General features: G+C 43.9%; 1 protein-coding gene and 1 long non-coding RNA gene across 3 annotated transcripts; both read left to right on the top strand.

Moving 5' to 3' along the window:
• The first annotated feature begins 2,530 nt into the window (after nt 1-2,530).
• Nucleotides 2,531-3,471, top strand: LOC123064954 (uncharacterized). Its single transcript, XM_044488340.1, has one exon. The coding sequence runs from the start codon at nt 2,599-2,601 to the stop codon at nt 3,193-3,195; it is 597 nt and encodes a 198-aa protein (XP_044344275.1). The 5' UTR covers nt 2,531-2,598; the 3' UTR covers nt 3,196-3,471.
• A 5,991-nt stretch (nt 3,472-9,462) lies between these two features.
• On the top strand, nt 9,463-14,486 carry LOC123068856 (uncharacterized). 2 transcript variants are annotated; one of them, XR_006432073.1, is made up of 7 exons: nt 9,463-10,196; nt 10,289-10,345; nt 11,309-11,352; nt 12,083-12,137; nt 12,240-12,361; nt 12,833-12,981; nt 13,669-14,486. It is a non-coding gene; the product is annotated as an uncharacterized lncRNA (long non-coding RNA). The 2 variants fall into 2 exon arrangements; XR_006432072.1 differs by lacking the exon at nt 13,669-14,486 and having other exon boundaries at nt 9,465-10,196; nt 12,833-13,038.
• Nucleotides 14,487-14,768: the final 282 nt, after the last annotated feature.

Here is a 14,768-nt window from a genome sequence, read left to right as displayed (position 1 = left end):
ATTGTTCGTTTAATTGTACTTGTGTTTGTACTGATGTTCAAAAAAAATGTCCTGCCCGAAAAACACAACGGTAGCCTTGCCCGCATGTATAATCGATTCCTTGATTCTATTGGCCATCGGGCGCTCGGCAAGTCGCATATCCCAACGCATGAGTACAAGCAGCCGGTGGCCGAGACCAAGGTGAGGGCAACACCGATCTGTCCAACATGTGCGCTCAAACTGAATCCTGGTTTAACTTACACTTTTTTGTTTTCTTGAATAATTATATTAGTGAGGATATTGTGTTTGAATCAACAGTGTAAAAAGCTTTGTTATTGGCGAAGACTATGTATGCCATGGTAGATTCTGTGGTAGTCCCACTCACGAATATTACCTGTCACTAAAACAGATGTATCTATAGACGTATTAATTCTAGATACATCTGTTTGAGCCACAATTAATATGTATCAGAGAAGAAGTATTTTTTTTAGATAAAAGTATGTTTCTGGTCCCTCAAGTTCACCAAAAGTATGAACTTGGTTCCTCAAGATTTTTTGGTAAACATTTGATCCTTCAAGTCTCAAAACCGGATAAGTTTGGTCCAAAACCAGATTTTGAGCACGTTAACCGGGTCTGATTGGGTACGGTTGACCAGGTTTGACCAATGAACAAAAATTTAAAAAATAGCAAACCAATTCAAAAAAATATCTGAAATTGTGGTAACAAGATGCTTGGGTGTGCTAGGTGCTTGTAATTTTTTTGGTCAAATAACATCCGAGAAGCTCTAGGAGAAAAAGTTTGGTTTTTTTTGTGAGCCAAAATTTGTTTTATTTGCCATGAGCTCCTTGAATGTCGAAACAACACAGAAATTTGCATGCACCTAGCGCACCCAAGCATAAAAGAGAAGACTTTGATAGATGCTTTTATGATTTTTTCATGTTAGGTATAGTAGTACAATATTTTAAAAATAACTTGTTGTTGCTTCTCCAAGGGGTAAACTATTCCCATAATTCTTTCTTCATGAGGAAGAAAGCTTTCCTTTGTTGACGTTGTTATGTAACGTGGAATTTTTTTTGTTAACTTTTAAACCATTTTATGTTGAATATTTAAAAAATAGTTTCCTTAGAAAGAACGATGCAGACAAATTCACCTCGGATAACAGCAAATATATTACGTGTGCTTACATATATTCCAGATGATTTCTACTAGAATAATAAAAATATGTTATTTTCTCGTTAGGAACAGAAAATACTGTTATACATTTTATGTTAGGTAGAAAAGGGAGACACAGATTTGAACCAGCGGCGAGTGTCAATGTTTGTGATTACCTGTCATGTTTGCAAATTCGTTTCTAATTAAGGCTGGTCATAGTGGGGAATAACTTAGACTAGTAACATGCATACGTTACTAGTCTATATTACTATCTTAGTAACTTACTACCTTAGGCCTCCTTTGGTTTAGAAGAATCATGTAGGAATTTCATAGGATAGGATTTTTATAGGAAAAATTTCTTTAGAGCCCTTTGGTTTGTAGGAATGGAATCCTATTCCTACGGAGGAATTCTTCCCATCCTATAAATTTCATAGAAAATTAAACATTAGCCTAGACTCAATGGAAAAAAAAATCCTATGATGTGAATCAAAGGGCATCTCCATTTCTATTTCTACTCATAGGATTTGATATACATGTCATCTCATTTTCTATGACTTTTCCATTCCTACGATTTTCCTACCTATGAAGCAAAGGAGGCCTTAGTATGGATAATAACATGCAATCATTTATTAATTGAGATATACTCATTTTATCTTGGGGTGTGTTATGTTAGAGTAACATATTATGTTACCACAAGTATCTGTCTACTCATTAACTCCATACCATATAAATAAATTTGTCTTAGAATGTGTTATGTTATTATCTAAGTTACTGTCACTATGACTAGCCCAAGTCAAAGTAGTACAATTATTGAAGTCAGGGCAAAATGAGTGTAGGCATGCAGATGCATGTAATCACCACCGAGCGTGCGTGCAGACGAGTGTAGGCTTGCACATGCATGTAGTCACGAGGCTTTGTTTCAATCAGCTCAGCTCAGTGCAGCGAGCCCTAGTGTTGGGTTGAATTTTCTATGTACTTGAGCAGCACATGTACCCGGAAAATAATTTAAGGAAACTGACATATAGATGCCCTCTTGTTCCCTGTCTCCGTCCTGGCGGCCCTTCTCGCTGAAATAGCCAACCTGGACAGGCCCCCAACTTAGCAACCTACCAGTGGCATGACACAACATGTTCACTGACATGTGGGTCCCTCGTAGATGGGACCAGAGGTTCAGTGGGTCACTAGCTAGGTTAGCTCGCTACTCGTGCCCCGGCGATGGATTCTTACGTGGGAGCGAGATGATACAGCGTGACAACAACAGTTTCACTCGGACGTGTGGTGCACTGGTGCGTCCTGCAGGGCCCCACACCGTCTCCAGAAACTACCTCGCCGGCCGGCGGATGCTGCGGTACAAATAGCCTCAGCTGACCACGAGAAGCACAAGTAACAAATAGCTGAGCGTCACACACACACACACACACACACAGAGAGAGAGAGAGAGAGAGAGAGAGAGAGACGACGCCGGCAATGGAGCAGTGGAGGAACACGGCGGCGCAGGCGTCGGCTCGCAGCTTTACCTACATCAACGGGACGAATGCAGTAGTCGAGACCATCATTGACGCCCGCCAGCAGTACAGCCTGGCCGCCGAGGACTGCCGCAGATTCCGCCCGGGCGTGCATCCCTTGCCCAACGCCGGCCAGGGCGCTTCAGCAGGCGGCCTCATCATGGACCTCGCCATCGGCCGGATCAAGCGCATCAGCAGGTTCCACGCCGTACTGGGCACCGTCTTCTCCCTCTGCGTTGCGCACATCGGGCTCCAGGCCAACGCGCCGTGGTGGTGGGACAGGTGGCAACTCCACCACGCCGACGCTGCCCGCCACGCGGAGACAGCGCTGCAGTGCCTACACTCCACCAAGTCGCACGGCCATGCGGCCCTCGGCGTGTTCCACGTCATGCTCAGGCCGCCATCGCCGCGAGCAGTCGCCCACGTCTGGGCACCCGCGGCCGAGCAGCTCCTGCGCGGCGCCATCGACAATCTGGCCATGGCGGAGGCCGCGGTGGAGCGGATGCGCCCGGCCATTGTCGCCCAGTTCTTCGACGCCTCGATGCTTCTTCATGGCTGATCGCGCGTGCGGCATCGCAATCACCAATCTCTCTTGTGTTTTGTTCATCGGTACTTGCATGCACGAATTTACTTTTTCCCGGCCTCGGCTTTCCGTGGATCAAGAGGTTCAGGTGTCATATTTGTCGATCTGTGATTAGGGTGTAGACGAATGTGATCAAAGATTCGGCGATGACAGAACCGCACTGCACGTACGTACATCGGTCTGTAGCTTGTACAGCTACTAGCCACTTATTTCTACAACCTTCTTTAAACCCAATCCCCTATGTCAGTTGAATGCATGATCGATAAATCATGATTGGCGTGCCCTGAGCTTCAGAACTTTTTTGATTCACAGTCACAGAAGATGGCAAAACATGTTTCCAGTTGCATGCATGCACATGCACTACTGCAAAACGTACTAGTGGTATAGTAAGTAGTGCGAGTGCAACGCATGAAGTAGCTATATTTTGATGTAAAGAGGCATACAGCCAACAATCAAGGACGAAGACGCACGAATTATGGCCTGACGCTATATTTTGATGTAAAGAGGCATACAGCCAACAATGAAGGACGAAGACGCAGGAATTATGGCCTGGGTTGTCGTTTCCAAGTAGCTAGACTAACCGCGTAAAACACAACCCGGTAAAAGCAAAGTCGGGTAGGCATCGAATGGAGCTTGGATCGTCGCTTTGGGCTGTAAAACTTACACTGATTTTCCATACTGCTTTGCGGGTCCTTACACTTGTAGAAAACGGCCCATTTGTTCCGGATCTAGAGGCCCTTTAGCCCCTGTTCTAGAACCGGGACTAAAGGGCCGGTTCACATGCGAACTGCTGGGGATATAACTATTGGTATGACCCGCTCGGGAGGGGCCTGGTCGTACTTGCAAGTGTTCTTGAAGCCCAAGACCCAGGCCATGGATGGCGGTTTAGTTTAAGGCCCATGGCCCAGAGACGACTTAAGGCATGTAGTGTTAAAACCGCCATGTATGGCATGACTTGTACTGTAAGACAAGAAATATTAATAGACCGAGCCGGACACTGTTTATGAGCCGGCCGTGACTCTGTAGAGCCGCAGGGTGTCGGCCTCTGTATATAAAGGGACGACCAGGCGGCGGTTCAGGGCAAGTAACATCAACTCGAGAGCTAGGTCAAGCGGTTTGCTCCCTGTTTATCGAGACATCAGCAATCCCACTCAAAACTGGACCGTAGGCTTTTACCTTCACCGTAAGGGGCCGAACCAGTATAAACCTCGTGTCCTTTGTCCCGATTAACCCCTTCAAGCTTCCTAGTTGCGATGGCTCCACGACTAAGTCTTTTCACTAGGACATCTGTCGTGACAATTCCACGACAGTTGACGCCCACCGTGGGGCCAGCGCACGGTGGATTTGAGTTCTTGAAGGGCAGCTTCAAAGGGCTCAAGGGATACGCTGTGGACCGGATGACCAAGAGTCGTCGCGGCAAGCTCTACATGGACGACGCAGGCTGGGGCCCCAAGGGCGGCAAGATCGGCGAGCCGGGACCTGAGCCGGACATCTGCACCGACCTCGTCGAAACGGCTCAGCGCGCGAAACCCGCCCGGGCTCCGCCTGCTGTGAAGCATGCCTTCGTGGGATGCATCCATGAAGAGCTCTCTGAAAGATCGGCATCTGGCGGTGAGACGACCATCTACTCTGATGGCGGGTCATCCACAGGAGAGACAGATTCATTGTATCAACTGCAAGTCGGCGGGCTCGGGGGCTGTTCCGATCGCATCAGTATTTCGTATTGCTTCGAGCCGCCGAGCCGGGTTGGGATCTTCATGGCCGGCACACAACCTATCCAAAACTCCACAACTGCGGCAGCCATGGCCCCCGGGGCAGTAGCAGACGGGGCAGGAGGCCCTGTGCACTCGCCGGCTTAGGTGTTGATGGATCTGAAAGATAAGCTGACCACTCTGTTAACCGCCGTGGTCAACCCGGCGGACCAAGCTTGTCACTACTAGGAAAATGCTTATAGATAGAAGTTTACCAGTAGCACCTGTTTATGACCCCACGCTACTAGTACTTACCAGTAGCGCTGGACAGAAAACATGCTACTGCTAATATATAACAGCAGCGTTTGTTTGCTTGGGCCGCACTACTGTTACATGAGCCGCAGGGCAAAAACAATAGCCCACTTAGCTGTAGCGTTTGTTTTGAACGGGCGCTACAGCTAGTGGGCTTAGCAGTAGTGCCGGCCTCTACCAGCGCTACTACTAGAGCAAAAGAAAACCGGCCCGAGCGCCCCGCACCCCTCACTCTCACAATCGATCCCCTCCGCCCGACGACGCCGCCGCGGTTAGGGTTCGTCCCCAGCCGCCTCACCCCTGTCAACGGTGCCATGTGCCGCCACCACGCGCGGTAGCCTCGAGCCTCCTCCGACGCTCCAGCCCCGTAAGTACCCCTCGATCTCCTCCTCCCTACGCGCGCCACACTAGCTAGGCTCCAATCGATTTTCCACGGCGGCTCGCCATGTTTTGGGATTTAGGGATTGCACGGTGGCTCCGCGCTTCGATGCGACATGCTCCTCGCGTGATTGGGGAGAGAGTAGAGAGAGGGGTTAGGTGAGAGAAGTAGAGGCTTTTTGTTGCTCACCGAAACTTAGGAGAGAGTAGAGAGAAGTCACTACAAGAAATATGTCAACTAGTGACCTTCTGTCAGTGACCCTGGAAGAATTGGTCATATATCTATGACCATTTCAAACCAATTGGTCAAAAGCTATTCGGGGGGCTCCAAACCCTAAACTATAACGACCATTTTGGTCAGAAATGTCGTAATTTCCTTACACGAAATGGTCATAAAGCAGATAGCACTGGTCTGCTGCCTTATTTCTAGCTGATCATGACCAATATAGATGGTCATAACCTTATAAATTATGGTGGGTTGCTATGACTAGGTGTCACCTCATCAGTTTTGCCTATGTATCATGTCCATGTGGCAGTTTTTGCCCTAGGTTGTGAAGCAACCTATATTTCTGTCATTCCCAAAATTCCCCAAAAAATCTCATAAATTCCTTGGGTCATATCTTCGCCAAATATGTAAAAAACCGTCCTTGCCTAGTTCAAAAATAATTCAAAAATATTCATTTTCCTATATTGTTCAGAAAAATACTTTGTGAAGGAAGTACCACTTTGGCATGTCCAAATGGTATCCATTTTCTACGGTGCTTTCCTATGCCCAAATAACCATCCTCCACCAAATGCCAGCTAAATCCATTCATTATTTTGAGCCCAGCTTCAACATTCGTATTTATGTTCAGTGTTGTACTTTGCAAATCAAGTACCACCTAGGCTCCTCCTTTTGAGCTGAAAATTTATGAAGACAGTCTCCTTAGTAACTGGTCATCCTCATCCAAAACTCACGCCCATTAGCCATGTGCATTTCCCGTACCACTAATCAAACACTTGGCTGCTTATTCATGTTTGAGCATCGATCGGTCTCCTCGTGAGAATCTTATGTTGTGATTTTCTTCCTAGCACCTACCTGGGGAGTGCCCAACCCACTAGACATGCCTAGGCCATCCAGAACAAATGGCAACGCCACAGTCACACGGTGACCACACGGCGGGCAGGCGAGTTTACGCGCTCTAGAGTTGGGGCCCTCGACCATCGTCCAAACCTCGACGTATCGCCACCAAACCATGTATTTATGATTAAATAGGTACTTATGTACCTATAAATGATTTTTAGAAAAAATAAATAGCAAACTATGAGGCAGCTGCAGTTCAAATTTGACCCGCTTCCAGCTGAATCGGCGGGAATTTGTACTTTTCACCAGAGGTGGATCAAAAACTTTTGACACCCAACCATTTTGTCAATTGTGCATTAAATATGTCCTAGTATTTTAGAAAATTGATCTGGTCCAATTTTACAACAAATATATGGTAGGTCCTTCACAAAAAAACTCATTCCAAGCACTCGGAAAATGGAAAATGAATTTTCCGTGCAAAGAAAATGAAAACTCCCTTAGGCAACATTGTTTGGAATTCCAAGATGCACCCTTGTGCACAATATGAGATTATTTAAACAAACTATGTCATGAATGTGGCCATAGGATTGATCATTTGGCTTGAAAGCCATGAATCTTCATTCATGATAGCTCATTTCTGAGAACACTTTTTGAAAATAATTGTCGTATTACAAGTTTATTATTTTTCCTGGAAACTTGGTCACATATAATGACACAATGCGAAGGTTTTGCAATTTTTGATTTTTTTGAATTTTTTATGCCCGTTTCAAAATGCGGTCAAAACGGCGGGCTTAACCGTTCCAAGCTAGTGGTTGAATATTGAATTTTTTTTGATGTTTCTCTGATTAAATAGATACTTATGTACCTATAAATGATTTTTGCAAAAAATAAATAGCAAACTATGAGGCAGCTGCAGTTCAAATTTGACCCGCTTCCAACTGAATCGGCGAGAATTTGTCTTTTTTATAGGTGGATCAAAACTTTTGACACCCAACCATTTTATCAATTATGCATTAAATATGGCCTAGTATTTTATAAAATTGATCTGGTCCAATTTTACAACAAATATATAATAGGTCCTTCACCAAAAAAACTCATTTCAGGCACTCAGAAAATGGAAAATGAATTTTCCGTGCAAAGAAAATGAAAACTCCCTTAGGAAACATTGTTTGAAATTCGAAGATGCACCCTTGTGCACAATGTGAGATCATTTGAAGAAACTATGCCATGAATGTGGCCATAAGATTGATCATTTGGCTTGAAAGCCATGAATCTTCATGCATGATAGCTCATTTCTGAGAACACTTTTTAAAAATAATTGCCGTATTAAAAGTTTATTATTTTTCCTGGAAACTTGGTCACATATAATGACACAATGCGAAGGTTTCCCAATTTTTTGTTTTTTTTGAATTTTTTATGCCCGTTTCAAAATGCGGTCAAAACGGCGGGAATGACCGTTCCTAGCTAGTGGTTGAATATTGAAATTTTTTGATGTTTCTCTGATTAAATAGATACTTATGTACCTAGGAATGATTTTTGGAAAAAATAAAGAGCAAACTATAAGGCAGCTGTAGTTTAAATTTGACCCGCTTCCAATTGAATCGGTGAAAATTTATCTTTTTCACCAGAGGTGGATAAAAACTTTTAACACCTAACTATTTGGTCAATTATGCATTAAATATGTCCTAATATTTTATAAATTTGATTTGGTACAATTTTACAACAAATATATTATAGGTCCTTCACAAAAAAAACTTATTTTGTGCACTCACAAAATGGAAAATTGATTTTTCATGCAAAGAAAATGAAAACTCCCATTGTCAATATTGTTTGCAAATCCACGATGTAAACTTGTGCAAAATATGATATCATTTGAAGAAACTGTGGCATGAATGTGGTCATAAGATTTATCATTTGGCTTGAAACCCATGAATCTTCATGCATGATATCTCATTTCTGAGAACATTTTATAAAATAATTGTCGTATTACAAGTTTATAATTTTTCCTGATAACTTGGTCACATATAATGACACAATGCGAAGGTTTTCCCATTTTTTTTGATTTTTTTTGAATTTTTTATGCCCTTTTCAAAATGCGGTCAAAACGGCGAGAATGACCGTTCCTAGCTAGTGGTTGAATCTTAGAATTTTTTTGGTGTTTCTCTGATTAAATAGATACTTATGTACCTAGAAATGATTTTTGGAAAAAATAAAGAGCAAACTATAAGGCAGCTGCTGTTCAAATTTGACCCGCTTCTAGCTGAATCGGCGGAAATTTGTCTTTTCCACCAGAGGTGGATAAAAACATTTAACACCTAACAATTTGGTCAATTGTGCATTAAATATGTCCTAATATTCTATAAAATTGATTTGGTACAATTTTACAACAAATATATTATAGGTCCTTCACAAAAAAACTTATTTTGTGCACTCGAAAAAAGGAAAATTGATTTTTCATGCAAAGAAAATGAAAACTCCCTTTGTCAATATTGTTTGCAAATCCATGATGTAAACTTGTGCAAAATATGATATCATTTGAACAAATATTTGATAGGACTTTCATAAAAAAAACTCATTTTGAGCACTGAAAAATGGAATGAATTTTTTTATCTTGAATCGATCACGACCAATTTATATGATCATAAGATCATCAAATGGTTTGCTGCGTTCTGATTGGACCATGAGCATATCACGCGGATCACGCATCAACCACCGTCGGATACTTCCGGATCCAACGGCCCAAACCCACCCGAGCCAAAACCCTAGGTCAGTCCTCATGGACATTTTCTACCCAGCCCCCCGCCTCCATTCTTTCTCTCCCTCCCTCCCCCGCCTCCACCAGCGAGCCCCTCTTCTCTCCCTTGCTCCGATCTGGTGGAGCCGCCGCCCCCAACCTCTCTCTCCGACTACGATCCGCCGCCGCCTCCAACTGCTCCCACCCCACTCCTCTTCCCCTCCTCCTTGGGTAGCCCAGTCGTCATCGCGACCGAGGACCAGAGACGCGTGCGGGAAGCTCAAGGCGGAGGAGGAGCAGCGGTGGCGGCGGCGGCGAGTCAGGGCGAGGCCAGCACCGAGGACCAGATCTCGCTCCTGCCGCCTCCCGGGGATGCCCGCGCGGGCCTTCGGCGGAGCTAGGCCCCGCGCTCCTATTCGTTGGCGCCTGCGCTTGGGAGAATCGAGGGCAGGTTGTGCGCGGCCCTCGTCAGCCGCATCTGCTAAGGTGGTGGCCGGGCCGGCGGCGGAGGTGGCGGCCCGGCTGTGAGGGGAGGTCACGTGGTGAGGACCGATGGATCCACCGGAGAGGACGGGCGTGGCTCATACAAGGGGGGAGGCTCTTACAGCGGGAGGACCGGCGAGGGTGGGCATGGCTCATACCAGGCGGGAGGCTCTTGCGGCGGGAGGACCGGCGAGGGTGGGCAGGGCTCATACCACAGGGAAGGCTCATACGGCGGGAGGTCCGGCGGAGACGGCGCCGGGCATGGGCATGGGCATGGAGGGAGCGCACGTGGTGGGCGTGGCGCCGCCTGAAGAAGGTGCGTCTCGTCTCCCGTGTTACATGTACCCTTCTGTGTTGCCAAAGTACCTGCTGCTGCTTGCGTTCTCAGATTCATGTTGGTTTGAACAGACGCTTGATGAACGTGACCTGGTGGAGGCCCTCGAGGAGCTGCATTACCAAGTAGAGGTTCGTGATTGACCATTCAAGCTTGCTTCATTGTGCTGATTGTTTCTGCTATTTCCGTTTTTCTGACATGCCTGGAGTAATGTTGCTGCATCTTTGCTGCGTGTCAAATGCTGGTTGCTTGATACTGCTATAAATTCTCGTTGCTGTGTTGTTTTACTAGACTGATTTATCTTAGATCCTTAGCCGTTATGTTCATGAAACTGGAGATGGCTTGATTGTCTATATTGGGTTGATGATCTTTGGGAGCTGCAGTACCAAATTGAGGTTCATGATTAACGACTGGAATTGCTAATGTCGTCGATGCTTTTTTTGTTTCCCTGGCTTGTCTCACTTGCTACTTTTGTTTTCATGATGTGTGGCTCGAGTAACATTTCTGCATGTTTGCTGTTTGTCAAATACTGGTTGCTGAAACTGCTATAGGCAGTAGTACCTGTGTTGTTACCTTTCTGATTTATAGATGCTTAGTTGTTTGCCTGTTTGTTATGTTTATGAAACTGGAGATTCCTTGATTGTCTCAATTAATTGGGTTGACGATTTTAGGAGCTGGAGTACCAAGTTGAGGTTCATGATTAACCACAAGAATTGCTTGATTGCTTGATTGCATTTCACTTCTGTACGTTGGACTAGCTAGCTAGGATCAACCCTGCATTCAAAACTATTGTCGTTATTAGTACTAGCTTGCTAGCTTCACTCTGCTGGCATTTATGTTTATTTGACTATATATCCTGTTTAGGTGTCGCAACCTAGGATCGTAGTTCTTGCCCCCGTATCATGGCTTTAGGGTACTAATACTGTATGTATGGTTGCAATGCAACTCTTTTGGGTAAGAGGTTGGTATTGAGAAGTGAATACATTTTATTGACGCGGTTTCTGTTCTGTGGATCTAAGTAATATCTGTGGCAAGTAGGAGCCATGCTAGTAAATGATTTCTGTGCCCTGATCTGGTCTGGGGTAGAATTGCAGATTGGCAAGGCCGGTGGTGAGAAGTGGAAGTCCTGAGTGATGATGTAAGTTGCCCGTCTCCCCCCTCTCTGTTACCACTCGATCATGTGTTGGTCACTTCCTTCTGTCTTCAGTGTTTGCTCGGTGTCGTGATGACAATGTGATCGCCCCTGTGTTGGTTTTCGTGTCAGTTTGGCTAGTGCTCCACCTAGTTTGTCAGTTAGATTTCGAATTCAGTCGCTATGCAATGGCTGATCTACTGCCTGTGCTCAATTCGGTCGTATAAATCAAATATGATTACTGCTGGCTGTGGAGGGGCTTTTTTCTGGAGCAATCAGTCAGTAGGAGGGGCTTTCTGCTGCTTGTTTTTTGCTTCAGTTGGGTACATGAATCTCTGGTTATAAGGATTTCAGAGCCAGGACTTGTTCTGAATCTCTGTTTGTTTCATGATGCTAGTCCGCACTTGCAGTATATACTCCTAAGGTTATGCATGCCTGATCAGTACCGGTGTGAGATGTTGATTCATGTATCCGTGTTTGGTGCGACATTCATGCACCTCGTCGTGTGTAATTATTCTGTGTGTACGAGACCTACGGTATATACTTACCAGTATTGTCTACTGTGATTGAGTATTTATTGATTGTGCTCCGACTGCGTATTATTTACCCATTTGCATCTTCTTAATCTAGCATCAAAGCCCCCCCAAAAAACAAATAATCCTTTAAATCCTTATTTGTTCTATATGTATGTACTGTTGGCTGACATACTTACGTGTTCTTTTTTGTGGATTAACAGAGGAGGAAGCAAACTTGCTGAAGCAAACTTTCCCAGCAAGAACGGATCCCTCAAGGTAACCCCAATGTCTTCCAGTTTGCACTTTGCTCATCAACAATACTGATCAATCGATAGGTAGATGCTGACCCTCTCTTTTCGTGATGTATGGCTATTGCAGCTGGACGAATGGGTGTTGTGCCGGATGTACAACAAGAAGAACAACTGGGGGAAGGTCAAGGTGGAGCAGGACATGGCCGTGGAGGCATGGCCTGGACGCTCGTCAACCTCGGCCACTTCGTGGTACCCGCCTCTCCCCCTCCCCTCCCTCCCTCGCTTACACGTCCTTGACTCCCATGGATCTGAAGGCTTGCGGGTTGTGTTTGTTTACCTCGATTGCTTGCTTCGTGCAGTCAGGAATTGGGGTAGATTGTTCGCATCTTTCCACCCTTCGCCTCCCCTAGCTACAAATGCTACGACACATTCGCCAATCCTGCCAACTAATAAAGTGTATTCTAGTTTGAAGTTTACTGTTTCATAATAGCCAAATAAATAGCCTGCATTTAATCATTCTTTTTCTACTTTAAATATAATAATGTAGTGGCAAAATTCATGAAATCATTATGGCAGTAAATACTGCAGTTCTAGTTGGCCCAACCTCAATTCTGGAAGTACAAATTATTGCTATTTTTCTCATTAGATTATAGCATGAAACATACTATGAGAAATTATTTCTCTATTGTCATTGCTTTCCTAATTGAATCTTCATTTCAGATTACATACCACTTCTTCCACTGGAAGAAGGGAACTCCATTCGCTGATGATCAGGGGATGTATAATAGATTGACTTGGTGGGAGCAAATGGACAACGGCAAGCAGCTTACTCGCAACAGAATTTTTTTTGTTGTGGTTCCTGTAGTCCTGTATGTGTTATTCTGTTTCAATTTTATTAATACTGCTTTTGGGAGCTTACTTGGCAAGGAACAACATGGCAGGATGTATGCACAAAGATTGATTCTGGCTAGTCAAATACTACACTTATTCATTAATTATGCAAAGAACACTTGTTAGTAACATCTAGGTCTAACTTGCATATTCACGCCATTATACATGTGTAAGGATTGGGCATTGCTCTATTGCTCTATTCACACCATTATACGTGTGTAAAAATTGTTCAATTAACTTCATTATCATTAATAATTGATTATTCACTTTTGGTTAGTAGTAACTTTAACTTGGCGGCAAACTGGTTAAATACTTGGCTGTGATCACGTTTGTGGTTGGTGTGCGAGCAAGCAAAATCAGAAATGATCCGAACTGATCATATTATTTTTGCGTTTGCTAGAATTGTCCATGGACATTTAATCTGTTTTGTGTATAGTAGGTAAAATAGCAGAGTACACCAATTACCATTTTGTCTGCTGATAAACACTTCCAAAGACCTTTTAGCACAGAGTTCATATAGTTACATAGTGCTTTTTAGCTTATGTATCATACAGTTATGCAGTGCTCCCTACACTGTCTGTTTACTATATATATCATTCATGTATTCTTGGATAGTGCAGACTACATACCATGGCGAATTAACCACAATTTTCCACAATTTGCAGCGGCCGTGCTCCACCAGCTATTTTTTGGTTCTTGCAATCAGGGGACTTCCTTGCAAGACAGGGCCCGCCCTCTTTTGCTTCTTCTACTACCTACTGTTGCTGCTGTTGCTGATTGGTCTATGCACAATTGATAATCCATCAATGTTTATTTGCTACTTCTGTAGTAGCTGATATGCTTGATGCGTGTATCTCTATCTCCTTACAGCTTTGCTAGAACCATAAATCCTGATGCCTGATGATTATGGTCTGGTTTGCTAGATCTGTTCTATTGGTGCTTAAAATTTGACATGCCTGGATTCTGAACTTTTCATTTCTATGATCAATTTAGTTAGAGTTGCACATGTCAGTATACTATATACCAAAAAAACCGTAGCTAGTGAGAACATTTCACTCCATGAACATATACTGGTTAGTGTTAGTCATACTATTTATCTACATGGCATTTCCTGTCAATTCTTGCTTATAAGTTATTGGATTCCTCATTGGCTATTGTTTGATGTTCTGTACACATTCTTATTCTTATATTTTCATTCTTATCCTTTGCATAGGTGAAGTGCGAATCAAAGTCCGAAGCTGTGAAGCATATCAACAAGTAGTAGCATATTATGTGTTGTAATTGTAGGCAGTAGTAGGCATATCTGGCTTGTAGTATACTGTAATGATTATAATAGACTAATGTATTGTTGTTTTGGATCAATTTTGATTGCTCTCTGGTGTAATAATTATTGTGTATGTGGTTTGAATACATGTGAAATGGAAACCTGACAATGGAGTCCAAGATATAATGGTTGTTTGGCAAAGTTAAATTTTTTGATGTGTGGGACCAATTTTGGGATAAGCATGACAAGTAGGACCAATCTGTGGTGGGACCAGCTGCAAAATAAAATGGCTGAAAATAGAAAATCAATAGACCGGCAAAAAGGCCAAGCCCTAGAAAATAAAAGGCCAAATTGTTGGGCTAGGCTCATGTAGCTAGAGAAAATTAACAGAAAATATATCTTAAAAAGGCTGAATTAGTGGGCTCGGCCCATCTAAAGCACTGAAATGGATCGGGCTGATTGTAAGTAACGACATTTTCAATTGGTCATAGTTTTGCCACG

This window comes from Triticum aestivum, chromosome 3B (genome assembly GCF_018294505.1).
Source record: "Triticum aestivum cultivar Chinese Spring chromosome 3B, IWGSC CS RefSeq v2.1, whole genome shotgun sequence".
In the NCBI taxonomy this organism is placed as follows: Eukaryota; Viridiplantae; Streptophyta; class Magnoliopsida; order Poales; family Poaceae; genus Triticum; species Triticum aestivum.
The sequence above is the reverse complement of the archived record's forward strand: the minus strand, read 5'-3'. Positions and strand labels throughout refer to the sequence as shown.

Bases quoted from the DNA above. Each gene is read 5' to 3' on its own strand.
- LOC123064954 (XM_044488340.1), top strand. From the start codon at position 2,599: ATGGAGCAGTGGAGGAACACGGCGGCGCAGGCGTCGGCTCGCAGCTTT.